This window comes from Schistocerca piceifrons, chromosome 7 (genome assembly GCF_021461385.2).
Source record: "Schistocerca piceifrons isolate TAMUIC-IGC-003096 chromosome 7, iqSchPice1.1, whole genome shotgun sequence".
Taxonomy (NCBI): domain Eukaryota; kingdom Metazoa; phylum Arthropoda; class Insecta; order Orthoptera; family Acrididae; genus Schistocerca; species Schistocerca piceifrons.
The window spans coordinates 278,501,344-278,527,672 of record NC_060144.1 but is presented as its reverse complement, the minus strand read 5'-3'; the positions used below and the strand labels follow the sequence as shown (position 1 = coordinate 278,527,672).

At 41.7% G+C, this 26,329-nt stretch overlaps 1 protein-coding gene across 1 annotated transcript in view; it reads left to right on the top strand.

Moving 5' to 3' along the window:
- Positions 1 to 26,329, top strand: part of LOC124805629 (ATP-dependent translocase ABCB1-like) — a 125,796-nt gene that overhangs the window by 28,241 nt on the left and 71,226 nt on the right. Inside the window, exons 7-11 of the mRNA XM_047266197.1 lie at positions 7,643 to 7,835; positions 15,652 to 15,876; positions 16,044 to 16,169; positions 22,812 to 23,015; positions 24,688 to 24,858. Coding sequence (XP_047122153.1) covers positions 7,643 to 7,835; positions 15,652 to 15,876; positions 16,044 to 16,169; positions 22,812 to 23,015; positions 24,688 to 24,858 — 919 coding nt within the window. The remainder of the gene's footprint in view (positions 1 to 7,642; positions 7,836 to 15,651; positions 15,877 to 16,043; positions 16,170 to 22,811; positions 23,016 to 24,687; positions 24,859 to 26,329) is intronic.

Genomic DNA, 26,329 nt, shown 5'->3' with positions numbered 1-26,329 from the left:
GCAAATGCAAGCCAGACATACTACCTAATTTAGATCGCCACATCCTCATTTTGGTTTTCAAACTCTTATAAATATTGTTTTAAAACTTTTTTACTAAACAAATACAAACAGACTACAATTACAGTATAAATCTTTCATGCTGAAGCTCATGTTTCGTATATCTGTGGAGAACGCTTTGATTTGGTACTCAGTTACTATTTACTAAGTGTTTTATTTCTAACAATTGTCTGTTCTGCACTACAATAAATACACTCATTTTATAACTGATTTCAAGACCGATCAGATGGCACAGTGTACCCTTTATTATCTTGTCTGTAGCATTTGTTCCCACCGTTATAAACTATTTCATACACAAGTGTTAATGACTTTCAAACTATTTCTTATGGAAATGTGGTGACAATTTTACTGAACCCATATCTTTATTTGTGACTTCAACGCTGTTTTAGAGTTTGTGTTGCTTAGCTGGACGTGATTTGAGTGTGTGGTGAATATTTGAAGATTTTGTTTTAATGTAGTCATAATCTCGCACTGCTTAGCGTACATAATCACTCAGCGACGCCGTTTAGCCCCGCCGCTGCTGGAATTCCATTCGGTTTCCGCCCGGTGCTCAACTGTTCTTCTGCAGCGACTTGAAACGCGCCCCAGCTCTTACGTATCTACCTCATAGGCAGTTTACCTCAGATAGCCTCCTTGTGCCAACTTATCAGCTACATGAAACTCAAATAATTCTCCAGTACTTTAATTTATAGAAAGTGAGGATAGTGTAATGATACAAGCTCACTCCAGTGTCCTTCCGCCACCGGTCCCAAAAACCGAGAACGGATCGGCGCAAGTTCGCCTGTGGTCATGTCAAGAGACTTGCGAAAGCAATGCTCTTCATTCGAGAAACTAGGTCGAGGTACACCGTCGTTTTTGTAAGTAAGAGATGTTCAAACTTTCCAAAGTGAACCCTTAATCAGCCTAAGCAACTCTAATATTATTAGAAACAGGCAAAATTGCAAATAAAGAGATACGCAGGTATCAGCCCCTAAAAACATGACTTACTGACGCGTTTGTTGTCTGCTATATGTGGGTAGCCCACTTCCTCCGCCCCCTCTTGTCAGTGTGCTGCTTCTCCCTCTGTTCATCCTTCCTTCCTCACCTCCTCTTTTGATTAGCAAACCCCATCTCCTCCTCCCCGCTCTGTCAATATCCTCAAGGCCCCACTCCCTGTCCTTCTTTTTCACTTTTCTTTCTCTGTCCATGTCCTCCTCTCTCTTCTCCTTATCCATCAGCTCATCTTCCCTTTTTTTGTCTATTTCCTACTCCCCCCACTGTCTGGTGATGTGTTCCTTCTCTCTCTACCTATCTCTTCATTTTCCTACCTCTCTCATTTCCTCCTCTTTTCATTCTCTGTCCATCTCCTTGTCTCTCTTCTCTCTGTCCATTTTCCCAGCTCCCTCTCTCTGTCCATCTCCAATTCCCCTCTATCTGTGCTCAATTCTTCTTGCCCCCTCACTCTCTATCCACCTACGCCTCGAGCCTTCTGTCCTCATGTTAACATTATTACGCTCATCCCAACAGGAAGCTGATAGTTCTCATTCCATAGTATTACTTTCAGATGTCAAAATTACCGAACTATCAGCTTAATAAGTCACAGCTGCAAAATACTAACACGAATTCTTTACAGACGAATGGAAAAACTAGTAGAAGCCAACCTCGAGGAAGATCAGTTTGGATTCCGTAGAAACACTGGAACATGTGAGGCAATACTGACCTTATGACTTAGAAGAAAGATTAAGGAAAGGCAAACCTACGTTTCTAGCATTTGTAGACTTAGAGAAAGCTTTTGACAATGTTGACTGGAATACTCTCTTTCAAATTCTAAAGGTGGCAGGGGTAAAATACAGGGAGCGAAAGGCTATTTACAATTTGTACAGAAACCAGATGGCAGTTATAAGAGTCGAGGGACATGAAAGGGAAGCAGTGGTTGGGAAGGGAGTAAGACAGGGTTTTAACCTCTCCCCGATGTTGTTCAATCTGTATATTGCGCAAGCAGTAAAGGAAACAGAAGAAAAATTCGGAGTAGGTATTAAAATTCATGGAGAAGAAATAAAAACTTTGAGGTTCGCCGATGACATTGTAATTCTGTCAGAGACAGCAAAGGACTTGGAAGAGCAGTTGAATGGAATGGACAGTGTCTTCAAAGGAGGATATAAGATGAACATCAACAAAAGCAAAACAAGGATAATGGAATGTAGTCTAATTAAGTCGGGTGATGCTGAGGGAATTAGATTAGGAAATGAGAAACTTAAAGTAGTAAAGGAGTTTTGCTATTTGGGGAGCAAAATAACTGATGATGGTCGAAGTAGAGAGGATATAAAATGTAGGCTGGCAATGGCAAGGAAAGCGTTTCTGAAGACGAGAATTTTGTTAACATCCAGTATTGATTTAAGTGTCAGGAAGTCATTTCTGAAAGTATTCGTATGGAGTGTAGCCATGTATGGAAGTGAAACATGGACGGTAAATAGTTTGGACAAGAAGAGAATAGAAGCTTTCGAAATGTGGTGCTACAGAAGAATGCTGAAGATTAGATGGGTAGATCACATAACTAATGAGGAAGTATTGAATAGGATTGGGGAGAAGAGAAGTTTGTGGCACAACTTAACCAGAAGAAGGGATCGGTTGGTAGGACATGTTCTGAGGCATCAAGGGATCACAAATTTAGTATTGGAGGGCAGCGTGGAGGGTAAAAATCGTAGAGGGAGACCAAGAGATGAATACACTAAGCAGATTCAGAAGGATGTGGGTTGCAGTAGGTACTGGGAGATGAAAAGGCTTGCACAGGATAGAGTAGCATGGAGGGCTGCATCAAACCAGTCTCAGGACTGGAGACCACAACAACAACAGTATTACTTTCCAGATTGCAACTAACGTGTGTAGCTAATTTGTTTGAAATCGGTCCAGGGCTTTAGGATGAGCCTTTTACAACTGGCTTCGTCGGTTTACACATTTGTAAATACGTTTCACATACATTTAAGGTATTTCACAGTTATTGGTACACATACTTCACCTGAATCTCTAGCGAATTTCGCGCTACAGTTTCATGTCTCCTGAACTATGTATTGTAAAGTAACATAATTTTGCAGATACATCTAGGGGTGTATTTAGCTTCTATTGAAAGTCGCGAGGTCTATCTTCTTATCTCGTGTTTTCTACTGAAAACCTCGTGCTTCTACTCATGTTAGCTTTACTATTACAGAAATCGTATAAGCTTGATTTTTTTATAAATTGGTCCCGTGCGCAACAAGTAACTTACTTGGTATTTCTGCTCCCACTGCTCGATCTGCTGCATTCCATTATTCAACAGAAACATAAAAAACCTATTATTCACGCTGAGTGTAATGCATGTTCTGTATGGCGTCTCCTGCTGTTGCTGCGGCTGCTGCTGCTTACTACAACTACATATAATTCAAGAGAAGGGGTTTGGTCAAATGTAAACTCGATAAATGATAACCCAAACAAGTAATTCCTTCTTTCAAAAACTAAACTCTGAAAGCGATTCTTTTTCATTCAATTTTCAAAACGCTAGAAGCTCTTTGAACATAATTCCAATGACTCGGCATTTTTCACTAATACGTCTACTTGCAGATCTTGTTATGACGTCCGTCGTTTCACTTCAACAATATCAACGTTTTGTACTTGATCAAGTCGAGATACAAGATTATTAATATCTGCTTAGAATTCTTCACGTACCTGAGTTTTCAACTGACTGGTCATTTCTTCAAATTTACGATTTAAATTGTCATTCTCCTCACCCCAAAACAATGTTAGGTTCTCGTTAATTTCGTTCTGGAGTGATTTGAAATTCATAGCATTATTGTTGTTAAATTCAGTGAGTTTACTCTTTTGTCTGTCATACAATTCATTGAGTTTACTCAGTAACAATTGTAAAACAACATTACTGAGGGCAGGGAGTACAACGTTACTCTTCTCTGTTAAAGCAGAAGCAGTAACAGCATTTCCACTAACAGAGGGAAAGGCAAAATTACTCTGCTCCATCGGAGTGGCAACGAGACCTGAATTTCCACCGAAAGTGGGGAAAACAAAATTACTCTGCACTTTTGAGGCAGAAGCAACGCTGGAATTTCTCATAATGAGTTCGGGTTGCGTCACTGTATTGTCATGTCGTAAGTTGCGTGTAGCACACAGTTGTTCATCACGCGTTGTTGGCCAATGATCGCCTACATTCCGATTCTCCGTAGTATTGTTCGAAAATTCCGGGATCTCAATATTCTAAAAAGAATTTTCTACTCTCTGTTCCGAATTTTCGGAAACTGCGTTTGAAATCGCTTCTACATACATGTTCAGAACCGTATCTACATTCGCGTTTGCAGTAGCATCTGCATTCTTTTCCATTTTCTTTTGTGCTCGCGTAATCATTGTCGCAATACGAACGAATACATGTCACTGAAATACACCGCTAACCTAAAAATAGCACTGTTCAATTAACTATTACACAATGAACCAATAAATTCAAAGGCAAAACTGCTCAAATAAAATTTTGTCTTACTATAAGGCAGTGCGCAAGCGATCAAAGTGCTGTGCCGCCACTAATGATTACTGTTGCGTAAGCCTGCAGTTGGCAGTAGACAGACGAAGCATATCTAACTATGACTCATCCAAAAAAAAAAGAAGTATCCTGGCAGGCATGTCGACAGGTGAAAGTCGCGAGCTCTATCTTCTTATCTCGTGTTTTCTACTGAAAATCTCGTGCTTCTACTCTTGTTAACTTTACTATTATAGAGATCGCCTGGACTTAATTTTTTTATTGGTCCTGTGCGCAACAAATAACTTACTTGGTCTTTCTGCTCCCACTGCTTGATCTGCTGAATTCCATTATTTTACAGAAACATAAAAAAAAACCTATCATTCACGCTGAGTGTAATGCACGTTCCGTATGGAGGCTCCCGCTGTTACTGCGACTACTGCTCCTTACTACAACTACATACAATTCAAGAGAAAGGGTTTGGTCTAATCTAAACTCGATAAATGATAACCCAAACAAGTAATTCCTTGTTTCAAAAACTATATTCTGAAAGCGATTCATTCTCATTCAATTAACAAAATGCTAGAAGCTCGTTGAACAATCGCTTCGTATGTAAAAATGCCTCAAGTGGCATTAAAGCAATATTACAAATTAATCAAACTCTTGAGACAGACTGAAATACTTCTCAAATAATAGTGGAACAATTCCCTGACAATTACAAAAGAAATCAATAACAAAAATCAATACTTAACCTATTCACCCAACAATGGTTTCCCTTAAGAATTCAACTCCCATCATTATCAAAATTACCGTCTGCTGCTATGCACATACACAAACCCTTTTCTTGAAATTAATAAGCGCGCTGCAAATTATAAAAAACATCAACTCAGTACCAAATCCTGTGTCGCTGCTGGCGGACACGGCAGTACGGCAGCTCGGCGATGACCCCTCGCCCAACACACGTGCGCACCACAGCAGGTAGGCTCCTACACTGGCTTCCAAATTGCCACTAATTAATCCGTGCACTGCGAAGCGCGACAACAATATCTTAGATTCCAGAGAATGTGTATGCGCGCTGTAGCCAACCTTAAATCCTAAGAGAATATTGACAACTCTCACAATCTGTGAGGTGTGTTGTGAATAGAATTAGTAGTAATGGAGTAATAAATTAAAACATCATCCATGACGTGGTAGTTTTTCACGCAAATCGTTGTTAATGACGTTATATGTACTGAACCATTTGTCGAAGAGTGATATATTTTTGTGGTACATTCAGCGGGGTATACGGATAGTGTTTGCCAAGTCTGTTGTGAATAGAGTTAGTAGCAAAGGAGTAGTAAACTAAACGTCCTGCATGATGCAACAGTTTCTCAAGCATTTCGGTGTTTATGACAACGTACCTTCTGAACTGTGTGTCGAGAAATGATGTAATTTTTCTGCTACATTGGGTGGTATATGTGGATAATATCTGAAAAATGTGTAGCGAATACAGTTAGTAGTAAAGATGTAATAAATTGAAATGTCATACTTCACGTGGCAGATTTACTGAATGGACAGTGAGAATGTCGTAAGCGATGAACTCTCGTCCTTTCATCATTTGGTGTGGGTTATCCGGGAGAAGAAGTTTCTTAAAGATTTGAAATTATGTGTAAAGTATATTCGAACCTATGTGCTGCCATTCTCAAAAACTGGGTGACTAAAGTAAGTGTGTTAGCACGTTGTGGGCTACACTTCTTTTCCACTCATACAGTTCACCTCTCCATCCCACCTCTTTGAAACGTAGGTGATTTCCAGACAATAAGTGATGTGTGCTCCAAGTTTGATGAATTCGTTAGCGTGGTTTTGGAGAAGATGTTGGGTTTACGTACATATATATTCACATACATGAATCCATTTTTATAAATTATACGTCTTTGTCTGCTATGATAAGATGTTAAAGAACTAATATCCAACTCTCAGCATTTACCGATCCATGAACATGACCAATGAGTGAAAATTATCCAATTTAAAGCATTTCCTTTGAAAACAGACACTGTGGAACGGGGAGTTGCCAATAACAGTATATGACGAAGTTTGACACATATGAGTATCACATCGATTTTCAGTGCGTTAAACCATTCAAAAATTGAGCGAAGCTCAACCAACTGTTAGACGATATGCGGTAGTTACTGGGAGACAGAGTAAAACAGGAAAATGAATATAGGAACAAACCGGAGTAAAAGGCGTAATTATTGTGGTCATTAAAATAAAATGAAGATGGTCTGAACATTAAGATTGCCTAGAGGGCACAAGATGTACAAATGAAGTTCCAAGAGATATGAAAAAACCGAGTGATGACGTAGTAGGAGGTGAATGGATAACATTGGACAAGATTCTGGAGCAACATGTAACTGAAGGCCACCACTCATTAAGAAGACTGGGCTCGGAATTAGTCCAGCAGAGGACGAAAGTTTCCTTATTAGGATAATGACAATTATGTTACCATCCAGAACTAGTAGCAAACTTAGGGGCTTATTGAATCACAAGCAATAAATGACTGTGCCATCGTATGAGAAACAAATTTGCAGAGTGTGATTACAATCTGTTGGCACTTCCTGTGAACAACTGAGGGTGTAAGCTTAAACTACTCGTGTGCCTGTGCGCTCAACCTATATTTCAATTTCCGAATATCAGACTCTACAACTCAAGTGAACGATGCCTCTCCTCGATTCTCCCGAACTGACTCTCTTCGGAGTCTAACCGCGCTGTGCTAGTCAACTGCACCATCTCTTTTACATGAAGTTATAAGCTATGCGCAGATGACTTACACTTTGCCACGTTATTCTTATTTTCGTCTTTCGTCCTTCACACACAGATGCAAGTGTTTGCCGCGCAGGGTAGTCGTGCGGTCTAGGGCGCGTTGTTACGGATTGCGCTGCTACCCCCGTTGGAGGTTCGACTCCTCTCTCGGGCATGGATGTGTGAGTTGGCCTTAGTCTAAATTAGTTTAAGATAATTTAAGTAGTGTGTAAGCCTATGGACCGATGACCTCAGCAGTTTGGTCCCATAGTCCTTGCCACAAATTTCCAAGCAAGTGTACTACCTAATTGCTCTCGTCTCTTCGATTTGTTATAGGTACGAGAAGAATCTTCTGTCAGCCAAAAACCTGAACGTGAAACGGAATTTATTAACTGGGCTCGCGTTCGGCATCCTTTGGTTCTTTATCTACGCTAGCTACGCCCTGGCTTTCTGGTACGGTGTAACTCTTATCATCAGGGATATGGACAAAACGGAGGGCCAGATCTATGATGCTGCAACCATGATCACAGTGAGTACTACCACATTCAAGTTACATGTCTTAGTAACAACGAAGTTTAGAAACATCAGTGATTGCAAAGTATATGGTGAGATAGATGGTCCAAACGCCTATGTATATTTACCAAGTTGTGGAGCATCTAAATTGTCTGCTTGCAGCAAGAAAAAGAATGGTGTGAGAGAGTTCGTAAATGCGTGGACGTTACAGAGAGCGTACAACATTGCTAACTAGCCATTCCACTGACGCTTTTGCTGCTATTACGGTTTCATTCTCTAATTACACAGTGAAATTATCAGTCCAAAAACTATATTTTTGCTTCTTGAGACACTGTCCCACAAAACAATGGTTTTGTATTAACTTACATGTCTTACCCTAACTGAAATTTCTTTTCGCAAAGTAGTTGTTTTAATGAACACTTTCAGATGTCTAGCTGTATACAAGCTCTATGACAGTTTCTCGAAACATAAATTCACGGAAACAACTCATTGTCAGGCGGGATAGTTTTATGTAACTACTCCTAGCGCCAACTCATTAAACACCTACAACGAACTGACGAGCAACATTCTGTCGGTTCACTTCATACTGCAGCCATACATGAAAAGTGCCCCCCCGAGACGACATATTTGGACACGTTCCTCAAATCAGCTTCCACACAGTTTGGCGCACAAGCGAGTAAGTAAATTCGTATTAGCGAATGATAATGCTGTTCTTGTTTCTGCTATGCAAAACATCTCTTTATAAATATCTTTAATTATTCATAACATTAACTGTTATAAAACATTAATTTCAATTTATTAGCTTTAATGACAACTTATTTTAATTGTTTTATTGGGTGATATATTAAGGTATTTAGCCTGATAACAAGAAGACTTTCAGGCACAATCTTACATCGGAACAGGGTTTTACGCATTATATCACTCTTTACTTAAATAATGGTATTAACTATAATATAATGAGCAGTAGTAATAGGAGTTAAATAATGACTAGAGACATGGATTATGTAAATCGTAACGACATTAGGGGTAATAGTGCTTGCTAGTCTACTAACCGTATTTCCTAATCTTGTAATGTTATTTTATACATGTTATGCGTTTTTGTAGGTTATGTTTATTCCACAGATGTGAAAGTGCTGTTAAAATTCATGGATTGAGAGCTATTATTTTTCTAATTAATAGAACAGATTACTCTTCTTAACTTCAATGAAATACGACAGGAATCTTCGGTTTGTACATGAATAGGTCCTCGGATTTTCATTATAAGTAAAGACACAATATTTTAAATTTCACATGTTGATTCATCTTTCTTTTAAATTGTCCGTAACGAATTATATGATTATACTTCCCTCTCCTTGGGATTACAAGTGACAATTTTGCAACAAAATTATGGTCACACAAGAGATGTTCACTTTTGCGCAGTTTCTGAGATCGAAAACATTAAATTCTGGAAATACAAAACAATGATGTGCCTCGCTCAAAATAAATTTGATGTCAACTAACAACAATATGCCGCGTACTTAGAGCTATAGCTTATCTCAGCCCGGTTTCCAGAAGTTATATTATTCTAGAGATTGTATTGTCAAATTAAATTTTATCATAACATCCGGTTTTTCAAACTGTTAACATTTTTACAGTTACATAACTCCGAGAATCGAAATATCAAGAAAAGATATTTTTGTACTTCTGAATTAACATTTAGAACTTCGAAGATATGCCACATCAGAATTTTTGTCTACATATAAATATACGGTATTTTCGTACGAAGTGAAGTTGTTTCTCAGGCAGTCAGCTTTGTTTTTGAAATACAATAACGTCTATCTAATGCACAACATATTATACAGGATAATTCCGAAGTAACTATAGTCACTTTGGTTGTAATGTATGTATCAAAATAAGAGTAAAATGTTAAATAAACTCTTGCCTGAAACTACTTTATTTCTGAGCTGGTGGTAGGCATTGCATCGTGGGCCAATACAGGCTTCTAACGTGTCGTGTTCGCCTGCATATCGATTGATGCTGTTTTGTCGACGGTGCACCCGTACATGTCAGTCGAGAGGCAAGAGAGTATCTCAAAGTGGCTTATCTCGATAAGTAGACAGGCCGCGCATGACCATCTGCATGACCCACCAAATCGCCGAATCTTAATCCTCTGCACCTCTGCCGTCTCAGGTAGCTCGTGTATGGTGTCGCAACTCAGAATGTAACACAACTTCTTGTTGTTGTGGTCTTCAGTCCTGAGACTGGTTTGATGCAGCTCTCCATGCTACTCTATCCTGTGCAAGCTTCTTCATCTCCCAGTACCTACTGCAACCTACATCCTTCTGAATCTGCTTAGTGTATTCATCTCTTGGTCTCCCTCTACGATTTTTACCCTCCACGCTGCCCTCCAATGCTAAATTTGTGATCCCTTGATGCCTCAAAACATGCCCTACCAACCGATCCCTTCTTCTAGTCAAGTTGTGCCACAAACTTCTATTCTCCCCAATCCTATTCAATACCTCCTCATTAGTTATATGATATACCCACCTTATCTTCAGCATTCTTCTGTAGCACCACATTTCGAAAGCTTCTATTCTCTTCTTGTCCAAACTAGTTATCGTCCATGTTTCACTTCCATACATGGCTACACTCCATACAAATACTTTCAGAAACGACTTCCTGACACTTAAATCTACACTCGATGTTAACAAATTTCTCTTCTTCAGAAACGATTTCCTTGCCATTGCCAGTCTACATTTTATATCCTCTCTACTTCGACCATCATCAGTTATTTTACTCCCTAAATAGCAAAACTCCTTTACTACTTTAAGTGTCTCATTTCCTAATCTAATTCCCTCAGCATCACCCGATTTAATTTGACTACATTCCATTATCCTCGTTTTGCTTTTGTTGATATTCATCTTATATCCTCCTTTCAAGACACTGTCCATTCCGTTCAACTGCTCTTCCAAGTCCTTTGCTGTCTCCGACAGAATTACAACGTCATCGGCGAACCTCAAAGTTTTTACTTCTTCTCCATGAATTTTAATACCTACTCCGAATTTTTCTTTTGTTTCCTTTACTGCTTGCTCAATATACAGATTGAATAACATCGGGGAGAGGCTACAACCCTGTCTCATTCCTTTCCCAACCACTGCTTCCCTTTCATGCCCCTCGACTCTTATAACTGCCATCTGATTTCTGTACAAATTGTAAATAGCCTTTCGCTCCCTGTGTTTTATACCTGCCACCTTCAGAATTGGAAAGAGAGTATTCCAGTTAACATTGTCAAAAGCTTTCTCTAAGTCTACAAATGCTAGAAACGTAGGTTTGCCTTTTCTTAATCTTTCTTCTAAGATAAGTCGTAAGGTTAGTATTGCCTCACGTGTTCCAACATTTCAATGGAATCCAAACTGATCTTATCCGAGGTCCGCTTCTACCAGTTTTTCCATTCGTCTGTAAAGAATTCGTGTTAGTATTTTGCAGCTGTGACTTATTAAACTGATAGTTCGGTAATTTTCACATCTGTCAACACCTGCTTTCTTTGGGATTGGAATTATTATATTCTTCTTGAAGTCTGAGGGTATTTCGCCTGTCTCATACATATTGCTCACAAGATGGTAGAGTTTTGTCATGACTGGCTCTCCCAAGGCCATCAGTAGTTCTAATGGAATGTTGTCTACTCCCGAGGCCTTGTTTCGACTCCGGTCTTTCAGTGCTCTGTCAAACTCTTCACGCAATATCTTATCTCCCATTTCGTCTTCACCTACATCCTCTTCCATTTCCATAATATTGTCCTCAAGTACATCGCCCTTGTATAAACCCTCTATATACTACTTCCACATTTCTGCCTTCCCTTCTTTGCTTAGAACTGGGTTGCCATCTGAGCTCTTGATATTCATACAAGTGGTTCTCTTCTCTCCAAAGGTCTCTTTAATTTTCCTGTAGGCAGTATCTACCTTACCCCTGGTGAGACAAGCCTCTACATCCTTACATTTGTCCTCCAGCCATCCCAGCTTAGCCATTTTGTACTTCCTGTCGATCTCATTTTTGAGACGTTTGTATTCGTTTTTGCCTGCTTCATTTACTACATTTTTATATTTTCTCTTTCATCAATTAAATTCAATATTATTTCTGTTACCCTCGTCTGTATACCTATTTGATCCTCTGCTGCCTTTACTACTTCATCCCTCAAAGCTACCCATTCTTCTTCTACTGTATTTCTTTCCCCCATTCCTGTCAATTGTTCCCTTATGCTCTCCCTGACACTATCTACAACCTCTGGTTCTTTCAGTTTAACCAGGTCCCATCTCCTTAGATTCCCACCTTTTTGCAGTTTCTTCAGTTTCAATCTGCAGTTCATAACCAATAAATTGTGGTCAGAATCCACATCTGCCCCAGGAAATGTCTTACAGTTTAAAACCTGGTTCCTAAATCTCTGTCTTACCATTATATAATCTATCTGATACCTTTTAGTATCGCCAGGATTCTTCCAGGTATACAACCTTCTTTTATGATTCTTGAACCAAGTGTTAGCTATGATTAAGTTCTGCTCTGTGCAAAATTCTACAAGGCGGCTTCCTCTTTCATTTCTTACCCCCAATCCATATTCACCTACTATGTTTCCTTCTCTCCCTTTTCCTACTGACGAATTCCAGTCACCCATGACTATTAAATTTTCGTCTCCCTTCACTACCTGAATAATTTCTTTTATCTCGTCATACATTTCATCTATTTCATCATCATCTGCAGAGCTAGTTGGCATATAAACTTGTACTACTGTAGTAGGCATGGGCTTTGTGTCTATCTTGGCCACAATAATGCGTTCACTATGCTGTTTGTAGTAGCTAACCCGCACTCCTATTTTTTTATTCATTATTAAACCTACTCCTGCATTACCTCTATTTGATTTTGTATTTATAACCCTGTATTCACCTGACCAAAAGTCTTGTTCCTCCTGCCACCGAACTTCACTAATTCCCACTATATCTAACTTCAACCTATCCATTTCCATTTTTACATTTTCTAATCTACCTGCCCGATTAAGGGATCTGACATTCCACGCTCCGATCCGTAGAACGCCAGTTTTCTTTCTCCTGATAACGACGTCCTCTTGAGTAGTCCCCGCCCGGAGATCCGAATGGGGGACTATTGTACCTCCGGAATATTTTACCCAAGAGGACGCCATCATCATTTAATCATACAGGAAAGCTGCATGTCCGCGGGAAAAATTACGGCTGTAGTTTCCCCTTGCTTTCAGCCGTTCGCAGTACCAGCACAGCAAGGCCGTTTTGGTTAATGTTACAAGGCCAGATCAGTCAATCATCCAGACTGTTGCCGCTGCAACTACTGAAAAGTCTGCTGCCCCTCTTCAGGAACCACATGTTTGTCTGGCCTCTTAACAGATACCCCTCCGTTGTGGTTGCACCTACGGTACGGCCATCTGTATCGCTGAGGTACGCAAGCCTACCCACCAACGGCAAGGTCTGTGGTTCATGGGGGGGTAACCCAACTACAGCGGCGAATTGAAAATAACTATGCAACTGTCAGAATGAGATGAATAGAGCCTGCAATTCTCCAAGAGTTGTAAGACGTTGAGCACGTCACTGTCTTCGTCTATGTGGATATCATTTTCAAAATGTCCTGGGTAAATCTACGGTAGGTAGTTGAGCTGAATTTTGGATCCCTTCATGTCATTGCTTTGTGTTGTGGGTCAGCGTTTGGGGGATGTTTTGCTGTGCGTGGGTTGGTGGATATGTGCCCGTACCGTTGAGGGTTGTTATGCTGTGCGTAGGTTGGTGGATATCTACTCCACTGCATAACTTTACTCCTACTTTGGTGCATACCCCTAAATCCACGAAATGTGTACACCTACTTTAGAGTCTCTCTGTACTTTCGCATTACAATAATCAATTCTGGAAAATTTACAATCCCACTTGACACTTGTTATAAAATACATCGAAAAAGTTAAATAGAATTAAATATCTCATAGATACAAATTCTTCTGGAATACAGGCTATTTTTACTTGTAAATTGAAATGCACAGCATGACCAAATTATCTTAATGTTTCCACATTGTAATTCGAAAAAAAACCTGTTGGTCAGTTACATGCGAATGGAAAATCAATAATTCGAAAATCAATCGTTGTATTGCTTACTTATGAAAAAGTCATAAATCCCGTATTTAACGATCGATATCGGAGTAAATGTTATTTTTATGCTACGAACTACGTATTTACAGTAATATCAGAATTACAGTACTACTGCTGATAATAGTAATCAGTAGACAATAGAAAGGTTTTCATGGGTGTACAAAATTAGGACTTTAAAACTTATTTCGGTCAAAGCGAAGGACACTCGGCTATACGGCTCGAATGTAGACATATGGAATTGAGAAGTATCTAATGGGAACTGAGGATACTTAGTAGTAACGGAGTAAGGCGTGTGTTAGAAAAAAAAACTGACAATATTTCTGTTTTTAGGCGCTATCTCATTAGCTATGTTTTCAATCCTTTAAAATGATACAGACTGACTTAGTCGGGGAGATAATTCCAAAAACGGTACTGAGAGTAGTATGTTCTTACGTGAACAATTCTTCTCTTTATGGTGTCGTGATGGGAATGCTAATTTCGAGAAGAGAGGAGACAGACTGTAGGTGGTGACAGGTGGAAACTTCTACGCTGGTGTCCTAATATATTAAAAAGATGACATTATGATCAACTTTGAGAATCTCTACACATAGTTCCTGTCGTACTTCCTTGAAACAATGTTTTCGGTAGATTTCCTTTGCTTGTAGAGTAATTTAAGAGACTGGTAATGGCCTGCCGTTTATTCCCAACTGGCTTTGAAAGAACAGTGACTCTATGATAGGCCGGGTCTCAAACAGCCTGCTCTACCTCTTGGAGCGGGGAACGAAATAGCACAAAATGTTCAAATGTGTGTGAAATCTTATGGGACTTAACTGCTAAGGTTATCAGTCCCTAAGCTTGCACACTACTTAATCTAAATTATCCTAAGGACAAACACGCACACACCCATGCCTGAGGGAGGACTCGAACGTCCGGTGGCACCAGCCGCACAGTCCATGACTGCAGCGCCCCAGACCGCTCGGCTAATCCCGCGAGGCGAAATAGCACAAGTTCAGTAGATACAATACATGTATTTTGTCAGTCAGAGAGATTTACTACTCCAAAGGTACAACAGCAGATCTATGGCAAGAGTTCTTCAACCTGACAAACCTTTTTCATATCCCTAACTGAATGTGACGGATGTAGAATTAATTATTAAGTTTTTGTACTGACCTATGTCATCGCATTTCTACAATATTCAGAAAAAAGCTTATGAAGCGGTCGGAATTCCTCACAGTAGAAACACGCAACAAGACTGCCAACGACACTCAATCAGTTGCCAGAAATCTTATGCCAAAAGGACAGAGTGGTTCATTTAATTACTTCCAAATACCTTAATTCACTCAAAAGACTTGCTTCGACGTAGTACAGTATAGAAAAGCGAGATTCTGAGAAACGCCTGTTAGATACATCGAGGAACAACGATTACTGTAAAATGGAGCTCATTATTTGATCATAGAAGGAATTTCATCGTCCAGTAAGGCTGAAAATATTGGGAGTAGCTTCGAGGATTTTGGACAGATATTTTTATCTTAGGTTCTTCGTTGAATTAAAACTCTAACAGCATCATCTACAGCTATCTTGTACGTCTGTTTCATATTTCTGTGATATACTGTTTCTTACAGTTTGACTTCACAAAGACTACAGCTGGAATTCATTGGCTGCAACTTCATCTATTGGCTTCTTCCGTGTCATGTTCTAATAACTCCTTTTCTGTCACTACAGGTATTCATGGGCGTGATGACAGGCTCGATGTCGTTAGGGATGGCTTCGCCATTCATCGAGGCCTTCTCTATAGCCAGAGGTGCGGCCGCTAAGGTATACTCCGTTATCGACCGCGAGTCTCTCATTGACAGCATGTCCGAAGAAGGCAAGCGACCGGAGAAAATAGAAGGCTCCATCAACTTCAGGAATGTCCACTTCGAGTACCCATCCCGCAAGGGTGTGAAGGTTATTACATTCCACACACTCTGTTAGTACATTAAAATATGTCCGAATGTACAGGATAGTACATACTACTCTATTTATACTGAATGTTTCATTTTATAAATATTCATCGCTATAGTTTAGCAAATATTCATCTAATATTCTCCCTTACCTTCACACTGTTCTTTCAGATTTTGAAAGGGCTGAACCTTAGCATCAAAGGCGGTGAGACGGTTGCTCTGGTCGGTAGTTCAGGCTGTGGAAAGTCTACTTGCATACAACTTATACAACGATTCTACGACCCTCTAGACGGAGCGGTAAGTATCTACAGCGCTGACAAAGAAAAGTGATCTATTGCTGAAATTATATTGTTCTGAATTGCTTTATTGATTATGCTCCCAGCAATGCCCTGCTATGGCTCAGTCATGTTAAATCCCAAAGAAAGATAAGACAGCAGACCTTTATAATATGGAAGGGCTTTGGATATACGTTTTACTCTCCTTCTCTGGCCTCTCTGTGTCCATGTCCACCTCTTCCTCGTCTGTTCATCCCTTTCTCTTCCGTCTCTCCCCATCTCTTCTTGCCCCCTCTCGCTTTCCATCTCCTCTTTTCCGTTCCCTTTCTGTATTTCCTCCCACGTCTCTGTTCAACTCCGTCTCCTGCTTTAAAATTAGAAATAAATGTCGATCAAGAATTTTTCTAAATTTTTTCGGACAATGTTTCCATTCGTCCTAGCTTTTATTAGAAAAACGTGTACAAATTTTAAATAAATCTGTCAAATAATTTCTTGAGACTTTTAGTAACAGAGGTTCCCTTTGTATATCACATATATATTTAGACACTGCACAAATGAAACATATATATAGCCTAACGTGCTTCTGAATTAAAATTACACTATCATGTAAAATTTGAAAGAAAGCAGCCAAAATATTTCGTAGATATTTGTTAATGATGTTCCCCTTTATACACTGAAGAGCGAAAGAAGTGCATGTGTCTAATATTGTGTAGGCCTCCCGCGAACAAGGAGAGGTGTCGCAAAGCGACGTGGAGTGGACTCGACTAGTTTCTGAAGTAGTGCTGCAGAGAATTGACACCATGAATCCAGCAGGGCTGTCCATAAATCCGCAAGAGTACGAGGGGATGAAGATCTCTTCTGAGCAGCACGTTGCAAGGCATCTCACATATTCTCAATAATGTTCTTGTTTCGGGAGTTTGGTGGCCAGTGGAAGTGTTTAAACTCTTAAGAGTTGTACCTGTGGTGTGTCGCCTTGTCCTGCTGAAAATGCGCAAGCCGGCCGGAGTGGTCGTGCGGTTCTAGACGCTAAAGTCTGGAACCGAGCGACCACTACGGTCGCAGGTTCCAACCCTGCCTCGGGCATGGATGTGTGTGATGTCCCTAGGTTAGTTAGGTTTAATTATTTCTAAGTTCTAGGCGACTGATGACCTCAGAAGTTAAGTCGCATAGTGTTCAGAGCCATTTGAACCATTTGAAACTGCGCAAGTCCATCGGAATGCACAATGGACACGAATGGATGCAGGTGATCTGACAGGATGCTTACGCACGTGTCACCTGTCAGAGTCGTATCTAGACATATCAGCGGTCCCGTATCACTGCAACTGCACACACCCCAGAGCATTACAGAGCCTCCACCAGCTTGAACACTCCGCTGTTGACATGCAGGGTCCATGGATACATGGTGTTGCCTGCATACCCGTACACGCCCATCCGTTCGATACAATTTGAAACGGGACTCGTCTGACGAGGCACCATGTTTCCAGTCATCAACAGTCCAATGTCGGTACTGACGGCCAGAGTCGAGGCGTAAAGCTTTCCGTCGTGCAGTCATCAAAGGTACACGAATGTGTCTTCGGCTCAGAAAGGCCATATCGACGACGTTTCGTTGAATGGTTCACACGCTGACACTTACTGATGGCGCAGTATTGAAATCTGCAGCAATTTGCGGAAATGTTAACTTCTGCCACGTTGAACGATTCTCTACAGTGGTCATTGATCACTTTCTTGCAGGGCCTTTTTCCGGCAGCTGTGATGTCGGAAATTTGATGTTTTAACGGATTCTTGATATTCACGATACACTCGTGAAATGGTCCTTCGTAGCAGCTGTGTCGACAAAAACACCACGTTTAAACTCACTTAAATCTTGATAACCTGCCATTGTAGCAGCAGTAACCGATCTAACAACTACGCCAGACCCTTGTTGTCTAATATAGCTGTTGCCGACCGCAGTACCGTATTCTGCCTGTTTAAATATACCTGTGTTTGAATACGCATGCCGATACCAGTTTCTTTGGTGCTTCAGCGTATATTACGTACATACTTATATATGTACTTGTATTTTAAACGTTCGCTAATGTGGCAGAAGTCATGGGATATCTCCTAATATCGTGTCGGATCTTCTTTTGCGTAGCGTAGGGTAGCAACTAGGCATGGATTGAATAGATCGTTGGACTTTCGCTACACAGCAATGCTGCCTATAAAGCCGCACATAATTCTGAAACTGTTCCCGGTGCACAGTTTTGTGCAAGAAACCATATCTCGATTATGTCCCATAAATGTTCAATGGGATTGATGTAGGGCCATCTGGGTGGCCAAACCATTGTTTCGAATTGTTCAGAATGTTCTTCGAACCAATCTCGAACAATTGTGGGACGGTGACGTGGTGGATTGTCACCCAAAAGATTTTCATCGTTGTTCAGGAATAAGTAGCCGAACATAACCATTTGCAATAAATAATCGGTTCAGTTGCACCAGAGAGGCTTCTCTATTCCATGTAAACACACCCCACACCATTATAGAGCGAGCACCAGCATGCACAGTGCCTTGTTGGCAACTTGGTTCCGCGGTTTCGTTGGGTCTGCACCACACTCGAGTCCTACCATCAGCTCTTAACAACTGAAATTGGGGATCATGAGGGGAGCATGGTTTCCCAGTCTAGGGTCTAACCGGTATGATCACGTGTCCAGAAGGCTGATTAGCACTGTTAACAAAGGTATTCGCATAGGTCCTCTACCATCATAGTCCATTAACGCCAAATTTCGCCGCAGTGTCGTAAGGATACGTTGGCCTTGCATCCCATATTGATTTCTGTCGTTATTTCACGCAGTGTTTTTTATCTGCTATCACAGACAACTTTACACAATCGCCGCTGCCCGGAGTCAAGTGACTGCCGTCGACCACTACTTTACATGTGGTGGGAAATTTGGAATTCTTGGTATACTCTTGACACTGTAGATATCGAAAAGGTGAATTCCCCAACGATTCCGAAATGGAATGTCCCATTTTATAAGTCCAACCACCATTATGTGTTAAGTTTCTGTTCACACACGTGGTGCGACCCTAACCGCGACGAAAATCTTTTCATATATATCACCTGAGTACAAATGACAGCTTCGCCAATTCACTGTCCTTTTATATCGGGCTTACGCGATATTACAGCTACCTGCGTATGTGCAAATCGCTATATCATGACATGACGGTTGTCAGCTTAGTGTATGAAATACGTGCGTTTGAAGGTTCATTAGAATAGCGTGTGGAAATTTGAAGTAATTCTATCAATAATTTTTCTTGAGTTTTGGTAACAAAATTTTCCATTTATATATTAACCAGTTGTTTATATGTAATGAAAATTGGCATATAGAAAGATTCGCGTATTCGCAAGCAGTGTTGTATCAAAATTTTGAAAGCTGACAGAGAAGAAAATTTTGGGATCTGAGGTTTTCAGCAAACGAACATGAGATATTAGTTAATATTTTATCCTCCTTGTATATTATATATACACTGCCGGAAAAAATAGTACATGCTTCTAGAGGCTTCGTATTCACTCAAGATTTATTGTCTCAAGAGCACTTACGGAGCATATGAAATGATTAAATTTATATATCAATAGCACAATGCCGTATAGCACCTACGGGCAGCAATGTCGACACAGTCTGTTGCATCCAGTCGACCGTACAGATGGCGAATACTGTCCTGGGATAAATTATGACACGCCAGCTTGGCCTCTTCACGTAATTCTATGAGAGTTGTTCATTCACGAGTCACAAAAGTCACTTATCGTTTCATCATATCCAACATGTGTTCGTTTGAGACTACTTCGTAGATTGTGTGGACCAGGGAAGTTCTGTACGTCTTGCAGAGCACGTTAAGTTTCACGATCAGTGAGTGGGCGAACATTATCCTGTTGGAGCAACATATCACCTTCCTGTAGGAATAATAACGCATTTAACAACATTCTGCACGTACAGAGCGCTCATTAGCGTCCTCTCCAGAAGTACCAAAGGAGAAGAGTTGTAGCTTATCGCGCCTCCGGCCATAAGGCAGTTCTGTCTTGGACGAATACAGTCTACGAGAGAGTGTTCACTAAGTCTGCGTCGTACTCGCTAATGAGCATCACTTGCGTGAGAACAGAATCTGCTTTCATCGCCTTCCATGTGATCCTCTGAGGGCACCAGTCTAGCCGTGTGTGTCGATTTGTGACAGTTCGTGTTGACACGTCTGAGCTCACAAGTCCTTACAATACTACGATTCTGGCGTGTGTCTGTGCTACTTGGACGTCCCGAAACTCGTCGAGATATGTGAGAATGTTCGTGTGACCACTGATAGATTCATCGTTACACACCAGACGCAGCACGTCCAGCTTATATGGCAGTCCTGCGAAAAGACCTTCCCGCCACTCAGAAGGCCAAAATTTGACCTCTTTCCCTTTGTAGGAAGCACAAGTGTAACTTTGTGGCATGGTTGCCTACTTGCTTCACATGTGTGCACCACACTAAGCCTTCTGATGGTGGGCATTCTCTGTTAGAGGGTAGGCTCCGATGGAACTCTGGTAGCTATGCCACCACGCCATCTGTTGCAAGTATTATCGACACATGTACTGTGCTCCAGGAGGCATATGCAGTCCCCGGATCAAAATTGACGTCGTCTTCCCAGTTGTAATAATTTCTTTTCCCGTAGTGTATTTACTTTCATACCATTCGCTAAATAAAAACACGCGTGTACTCGAATGCAACGTCAAGTCAAAATTTCACGTCTTTCCACCAACTGTTTTGCAGGTTTTGCGATTGCATCATCCTCACCCTGAATTTTTTAATGTAAAGAATTTTAGTGTGAATAGTCTCTGCTCTGATAGCAGTAAATCACTATATCTACGAATAAATTCTGACGCAGAAAACGGAATGAATGGCTTTTCATTTCTCCAAAGCTTTATTCCACCACAAATATTGACTTCCTGAAAGTTTCAAACTATATCTCGGGTCAAGATAAATACCAGGGAGCCAAGTGCACTCCTTCAGATTCCAGCACACCACAGAGATTTAGTTTGCCACGGTATCTCTTTGCAACATACATTACATTTCAGAATGAAATATATCCTATAATGAATTGTTTGATTAAGTTTCTTCAGTTGTTTAGGCTAACAGAGAGCAACCTGTGTTTTACACTCGATAACCATCAACACGGTCGAAACCGGATGTAATCCAAAAATTTTGCGCAGAATGAAATACAGCCTACAATAAATTGTTGGCTTCAGTTCCTTCAGTTGTATGCTGACAGAGAGTGATCTGTGTTTCGCACTCGATAACCATCAACATAGTCGAAACCGGTTGTAATCTAATGTAATAAAGGAGTTTCATGTGTACAGTGTGGGATATTTTTTCCCAAATACCTTTTACTAAGAAATACTTGGCAAAAATTCTTAGCTGGCATTGTTATACGATAATGTGGTAGGTCTCAATAGGCCGACTTTAGCTTGTAACATCAAAATTATCCCTTCTTATCCGATGTTCTCTGGTCACAAGCACTGACAAGAATGTTTCCAACGATCTAACGTAGTGGTGTTAAACAGGCAAAGAAATCCACTACTGCTCGCTTACACTGTTGGTGACGGATTACTAGAAGCAGTAGTAAACTTAAAATATCCAAACACCCTCCCTGAGTGCTGTTCATCAATCAGGGAGTTAAAACGAATAGAGTAGAATGGTCAAACTGCTCCTCACATTTATGTTGTCATTAATAAGAACCGATTGAGGTTGTTAAAAGACCGACGTCACTAGACAGTGGATGACTGGAAACCAGTGATTTGGAGCGACGAATCGCGCTCTGCCCTTTGGCGGTCCGAAGAAAGAAGGTTGGAGAATACCTAGCGAGCCGGCCGAAGTGGCCGAGCGTTTCTAGGCGCTACAGTCAGTAACCGCGCGACCCCTACGGTCGCAGGTTCGAATCCTGCCTTGTGCATGGATGTGTGTGATATCCTTAGGTTAGTTAGGTTTAAGTAGTTCTAAGTTCTGGGGGACTGATGACATCAGAAGTTAAGTCCCATAGTGCTCAGAGCCAATACCTAGCGAACATCGCCGCCGCGATGTTTAACGCCAACAATGAAAGACGGACAAGGTAGTGATACCGTACGGGTGTGTTTCTTGTTGTTAGAGTATGATACCCCCATTGCGTCTAAGAAAACGCTAAATTCGGGATGATATGAGCACAATCTTACAGCACTGTGTACTCTGCGCAGTAGAGAAACAGCTACAAGAGGTTGTTTGTCTGTACCAACATGGAATATATCCCTGCCCTAAAATAACGTCTGTTGGCAATAACCTGGTCTGTCCGAAGTCCCGACCTGAATCAAATGTAGCATCTTTGGGATGAGTTAGAACCTTACCTCACTCCAGATCCCAGCGTGAAACATCGCGATTTCTCTGGCTTCAGCCGTTGACGAAAATGGGCTGTTATTCCTCCACATACATTCAGGCACCTTTTCGTATGAGCCCTAGCTATTTAACGTCCACTACTGTCCAAATAGAAATGCTCAGAGAGCGTAGTCACTTGTGACCACACACGACCATGTTACACGAGTGTAATGTTCTTGCCAACTACACATGATTTTGCTCGGTTTACGATGGTGTAGTGTGATGTTTGCTGATGCTGTTTTTGGTATCCCATGCAGGTAGAACTTGACGGCCACGACATCCGGAGCCTCAACGTGGGATGGCTGCGCTCGCAGATCGGGGTGGTGGGGCAGGAGCCGGTGCTCTTCCAGACCACGGTCGAGGAGAACATCCGCTACGGCCGGGATGGCTGCACCAAGGAAGACATCGTAAATGCCGCCAAGATGGCCAACGCTCACGCTTTCATCTCCAAGCTGCCGCAGGTACAAGCTCCAAGCGCAGCGCTCTCCAAACACTTTACGAATACTATCGGTCTGACATAACAATTTCTTCATACCACACAGATACATTGGAGACGATGTAGATTGTCGTAATTTGTTCAGCCTCGTTATGTATCGTCCTCGACCAATTAGAGTACGAGCCGAATTACGCTTGGGTAAAGAAAAAGACACCACACTATCCGCGCTACTAAACGGGAAATAAACTCTCTGGAAACGGTGGTCCAATTATAGCGGAGCCTTTTCTTTCCTTTAGCTAGTTTTTTCATCCGTGATCCACTTCGTGTGAATTAACGAAGTAAACCGAATTTAAAGTCGCGGCATCTCCCAATTCGACATGACTGGACCCCCTGCAGTTGCTTGACCAGAAGGTCGACACTATGTATTCAAGGTTTTAAAATCCTGGTCTTCCTTACAATTTACTACCTTTGTATCACATTCCACACACTATTAACTATTCCTGTATGTCTTACCAGACGTCGAACCTCCTTCATCCCATTCAGTAAACGGTTTCCATTGTTCTCCCATAGCACCATTTTATTTGGTAATTCATTTTAAAACTTATTACTTAAATCCACCTGTGGCGTCATGCAACCAGAAAGCTGCAGCCCATGCTTCTCCAGTTTCCCGTGGTCCAAGATATACCTCTACCTTTGCTCCTCATAGAGCGCCAGGTGTGTAGTAGGTACACACATTTACGAGTCTCACGTATGCCAGTACATAGTGAGCCTCTTGTCATACTGGCAGTTTCTAATAATTGCTACGGGCCAAATTGTTGTAGCTGAACGACGAAGTTTATACATTACCTGAAAGGTAAGTGACTAATAGGGGAACACAGACACTGAAGTAAATACAACCATTACTTCTAAGTACCTTTAAAACCATGCTTCATGCGGAAAATATAACGCTGCCGTTTGTGTCCCGCTGAATACCGGCTTTTACCCCAAAGTATGAGGTACAAAAATTGCACAGTGCTGAGTTGTATTAGATATAATTTAAAGCAAAAAGCACTCCGTCTTCAGGCCACAAGTGGACCATCGGGACCATCCCACCGCCGTGTCACCCTCAGCAGAGGATGCGGATAAGAGGGGCATGTGGTCAGCACACCGCTCTCCTGGTCATCATGATGGTTTTCTTTCACTGGAGCCGCTGCTATTCGGTCGAGTAGCGCCTCAGTTGGCATCGCGAGGCTGAGTGTACCCCGCAAAATGGCAACAGGACATGGCGGCCCGGATGGTCCGCCATTCAAGTCCCGGCCACGCCAGACGGCGCTTGACTTCGGTGATCTGACGGAACCGTTGTATCCACTGCGGCAAAGCTGTTGCCGGATATAATCTGAACGATCAAAAATAAGTCAGTATCGATCATATATGTTCTTCATGCTTTGTTTGTCTCACACCGAAATAAATAAAGTTCCAGCACTGAAAATTGTCTCTGTTATCTAGCTTTCCCTTAGCTGCCCAAATTCCCCTGCATAAAAGGGAGCAAATACGCAAGCTAATTATTGGAACTGTAGGGGTTCCGCTGTACTTTTGAAGTTCTCTGTTGTCGGGTGTGTCTTCGACCCCTCTTGGTGCCCCACAACGGAGTTCTCGACTTTCCCTGAAGTTCTCCATTTTGCCCACCTCTCGAGTGACGGCCGCTGTGGTGTTCGCAGGGCTACGACACGCTGGTGGGCGAGCGCGGCGCGCAGCTGTCTGGCGGCCAGAAGCAGCGCATCGCCATCGCGCGCGCCCTCGTGCGCCGGCCCAGGATCCTGCTGCTGGACGAGGCCACCTCTGCGCTGGACACCAGCAGCGAGGCCAAGGTGCAGGCCGCGCTCGACAGGGTGAGTACCCAGCCACTCCCACTCCTTGTCCGCAGGTGGGGGGCGCAATAAGCAGCGCGCAGAAGTGAACGCGATTCTGTTGTGTGCGCATGACGTCGCTGAGGAACGGTTAGGCAACCGTTTTTTGTATGTCACGAACTGCAAGATTTCGTGGGCGTTATCGTTTCGGCTTATTTACTTTTATTGAGTGATCTGTAACGAAAAGCACTTCGCACCTGCGTAAGCAAAGAGAAGACGTGCACTGTATGGGTGTAACGTTAACAACCGTAACAAAAAAAGTGACTGAAATTCGAGATTTCACTGCGATTCAAAGGTGTAAAGGATTTGGCTGCCTAAGTGCTGTAGAAAACGGTCTCCGAGCGTTGAAAGCGGTGGAATATGCTTTCGTTGTTGCGAAGAAACTGATCTTGTTAAGAATAGAACTGTAAAACTACTGTAGACTATGAAAAATGGAATGGGCGTTTGGCGTTGTTGGCCGGGAGGCCCCTTACGGGGCAGGTCCGGCCGCCGTGGCGCAGGTCTTATTACGTTCAACGCCACATTGGGTGATCTGCCTGCCGGATGGGGATGAAATGATGATGAAGACAACACAACACCGAGTCCCTGAGCGGAGAATATCTTCGACGCAGCCGTTTTTTTTCTCTTTTTTCTGTTCGGATGTCCCAAGACACCCGTTGAAGTTTTTTTATTACAGACGGCAGCTAACCCTCTGGCCGAACACGATGAGCTCCCGTGCCGGCTCTATCGGGACCCTGTAGACTATCATAAGCAAGCATAGACTACATTATCTTTCCCAGTAGCCCTGGCCCATTATGACAGTAAACACATTACTTGTAGGATAGGTGTGTTGCATGACCACAGGGCGTTACCGCATGTCTATCGGTTTGTGTATGCAAGCAATTTCTCAGTAGATTCCCTCTTTAAACCAGATTCAGTGCCGCCGGAGTGGCCGTGCGGTTCTAGGTGCTACAGTCTGGAGCCGAGCGACCGCTCCGGTCGCAGGTTCGAATCCTGCCTCGGGCATGGATGTGTGTGATGTCCTAAGGTTAGTTAGGTTTAATTAGTTCTAGGCGACTGATGACCTCAGAACTTAAATCGCATAGTGCTCAGAGCCAGATTCAGTGTACGTGGAATTGAGAGGAGATACGTAAAGGACTGTATAACATATAGACCATTTTCGTTGTAGATTGTCTCCCTCCTAACTGATCCCTAAAAATATACGATTTAAATGAGTTTTTATTCGAAATTTACTGATTTGCTAGGTGAAATAGAATGATGTTGTTGTAAAAATATATAAAAAAATAAAGGTCGACCATATAGCGTTATAAAATGCAGTATCACCAAAAGAAGTAAATTTAAGAAAAAAACTGCAATACAAAAACATCGCTTCAATATTTCATCGAGCTTACAAAAACCATATTGCTGTCATTTATAAAGATTTTTTGCACCAATGAATAATACAGGAAACTTG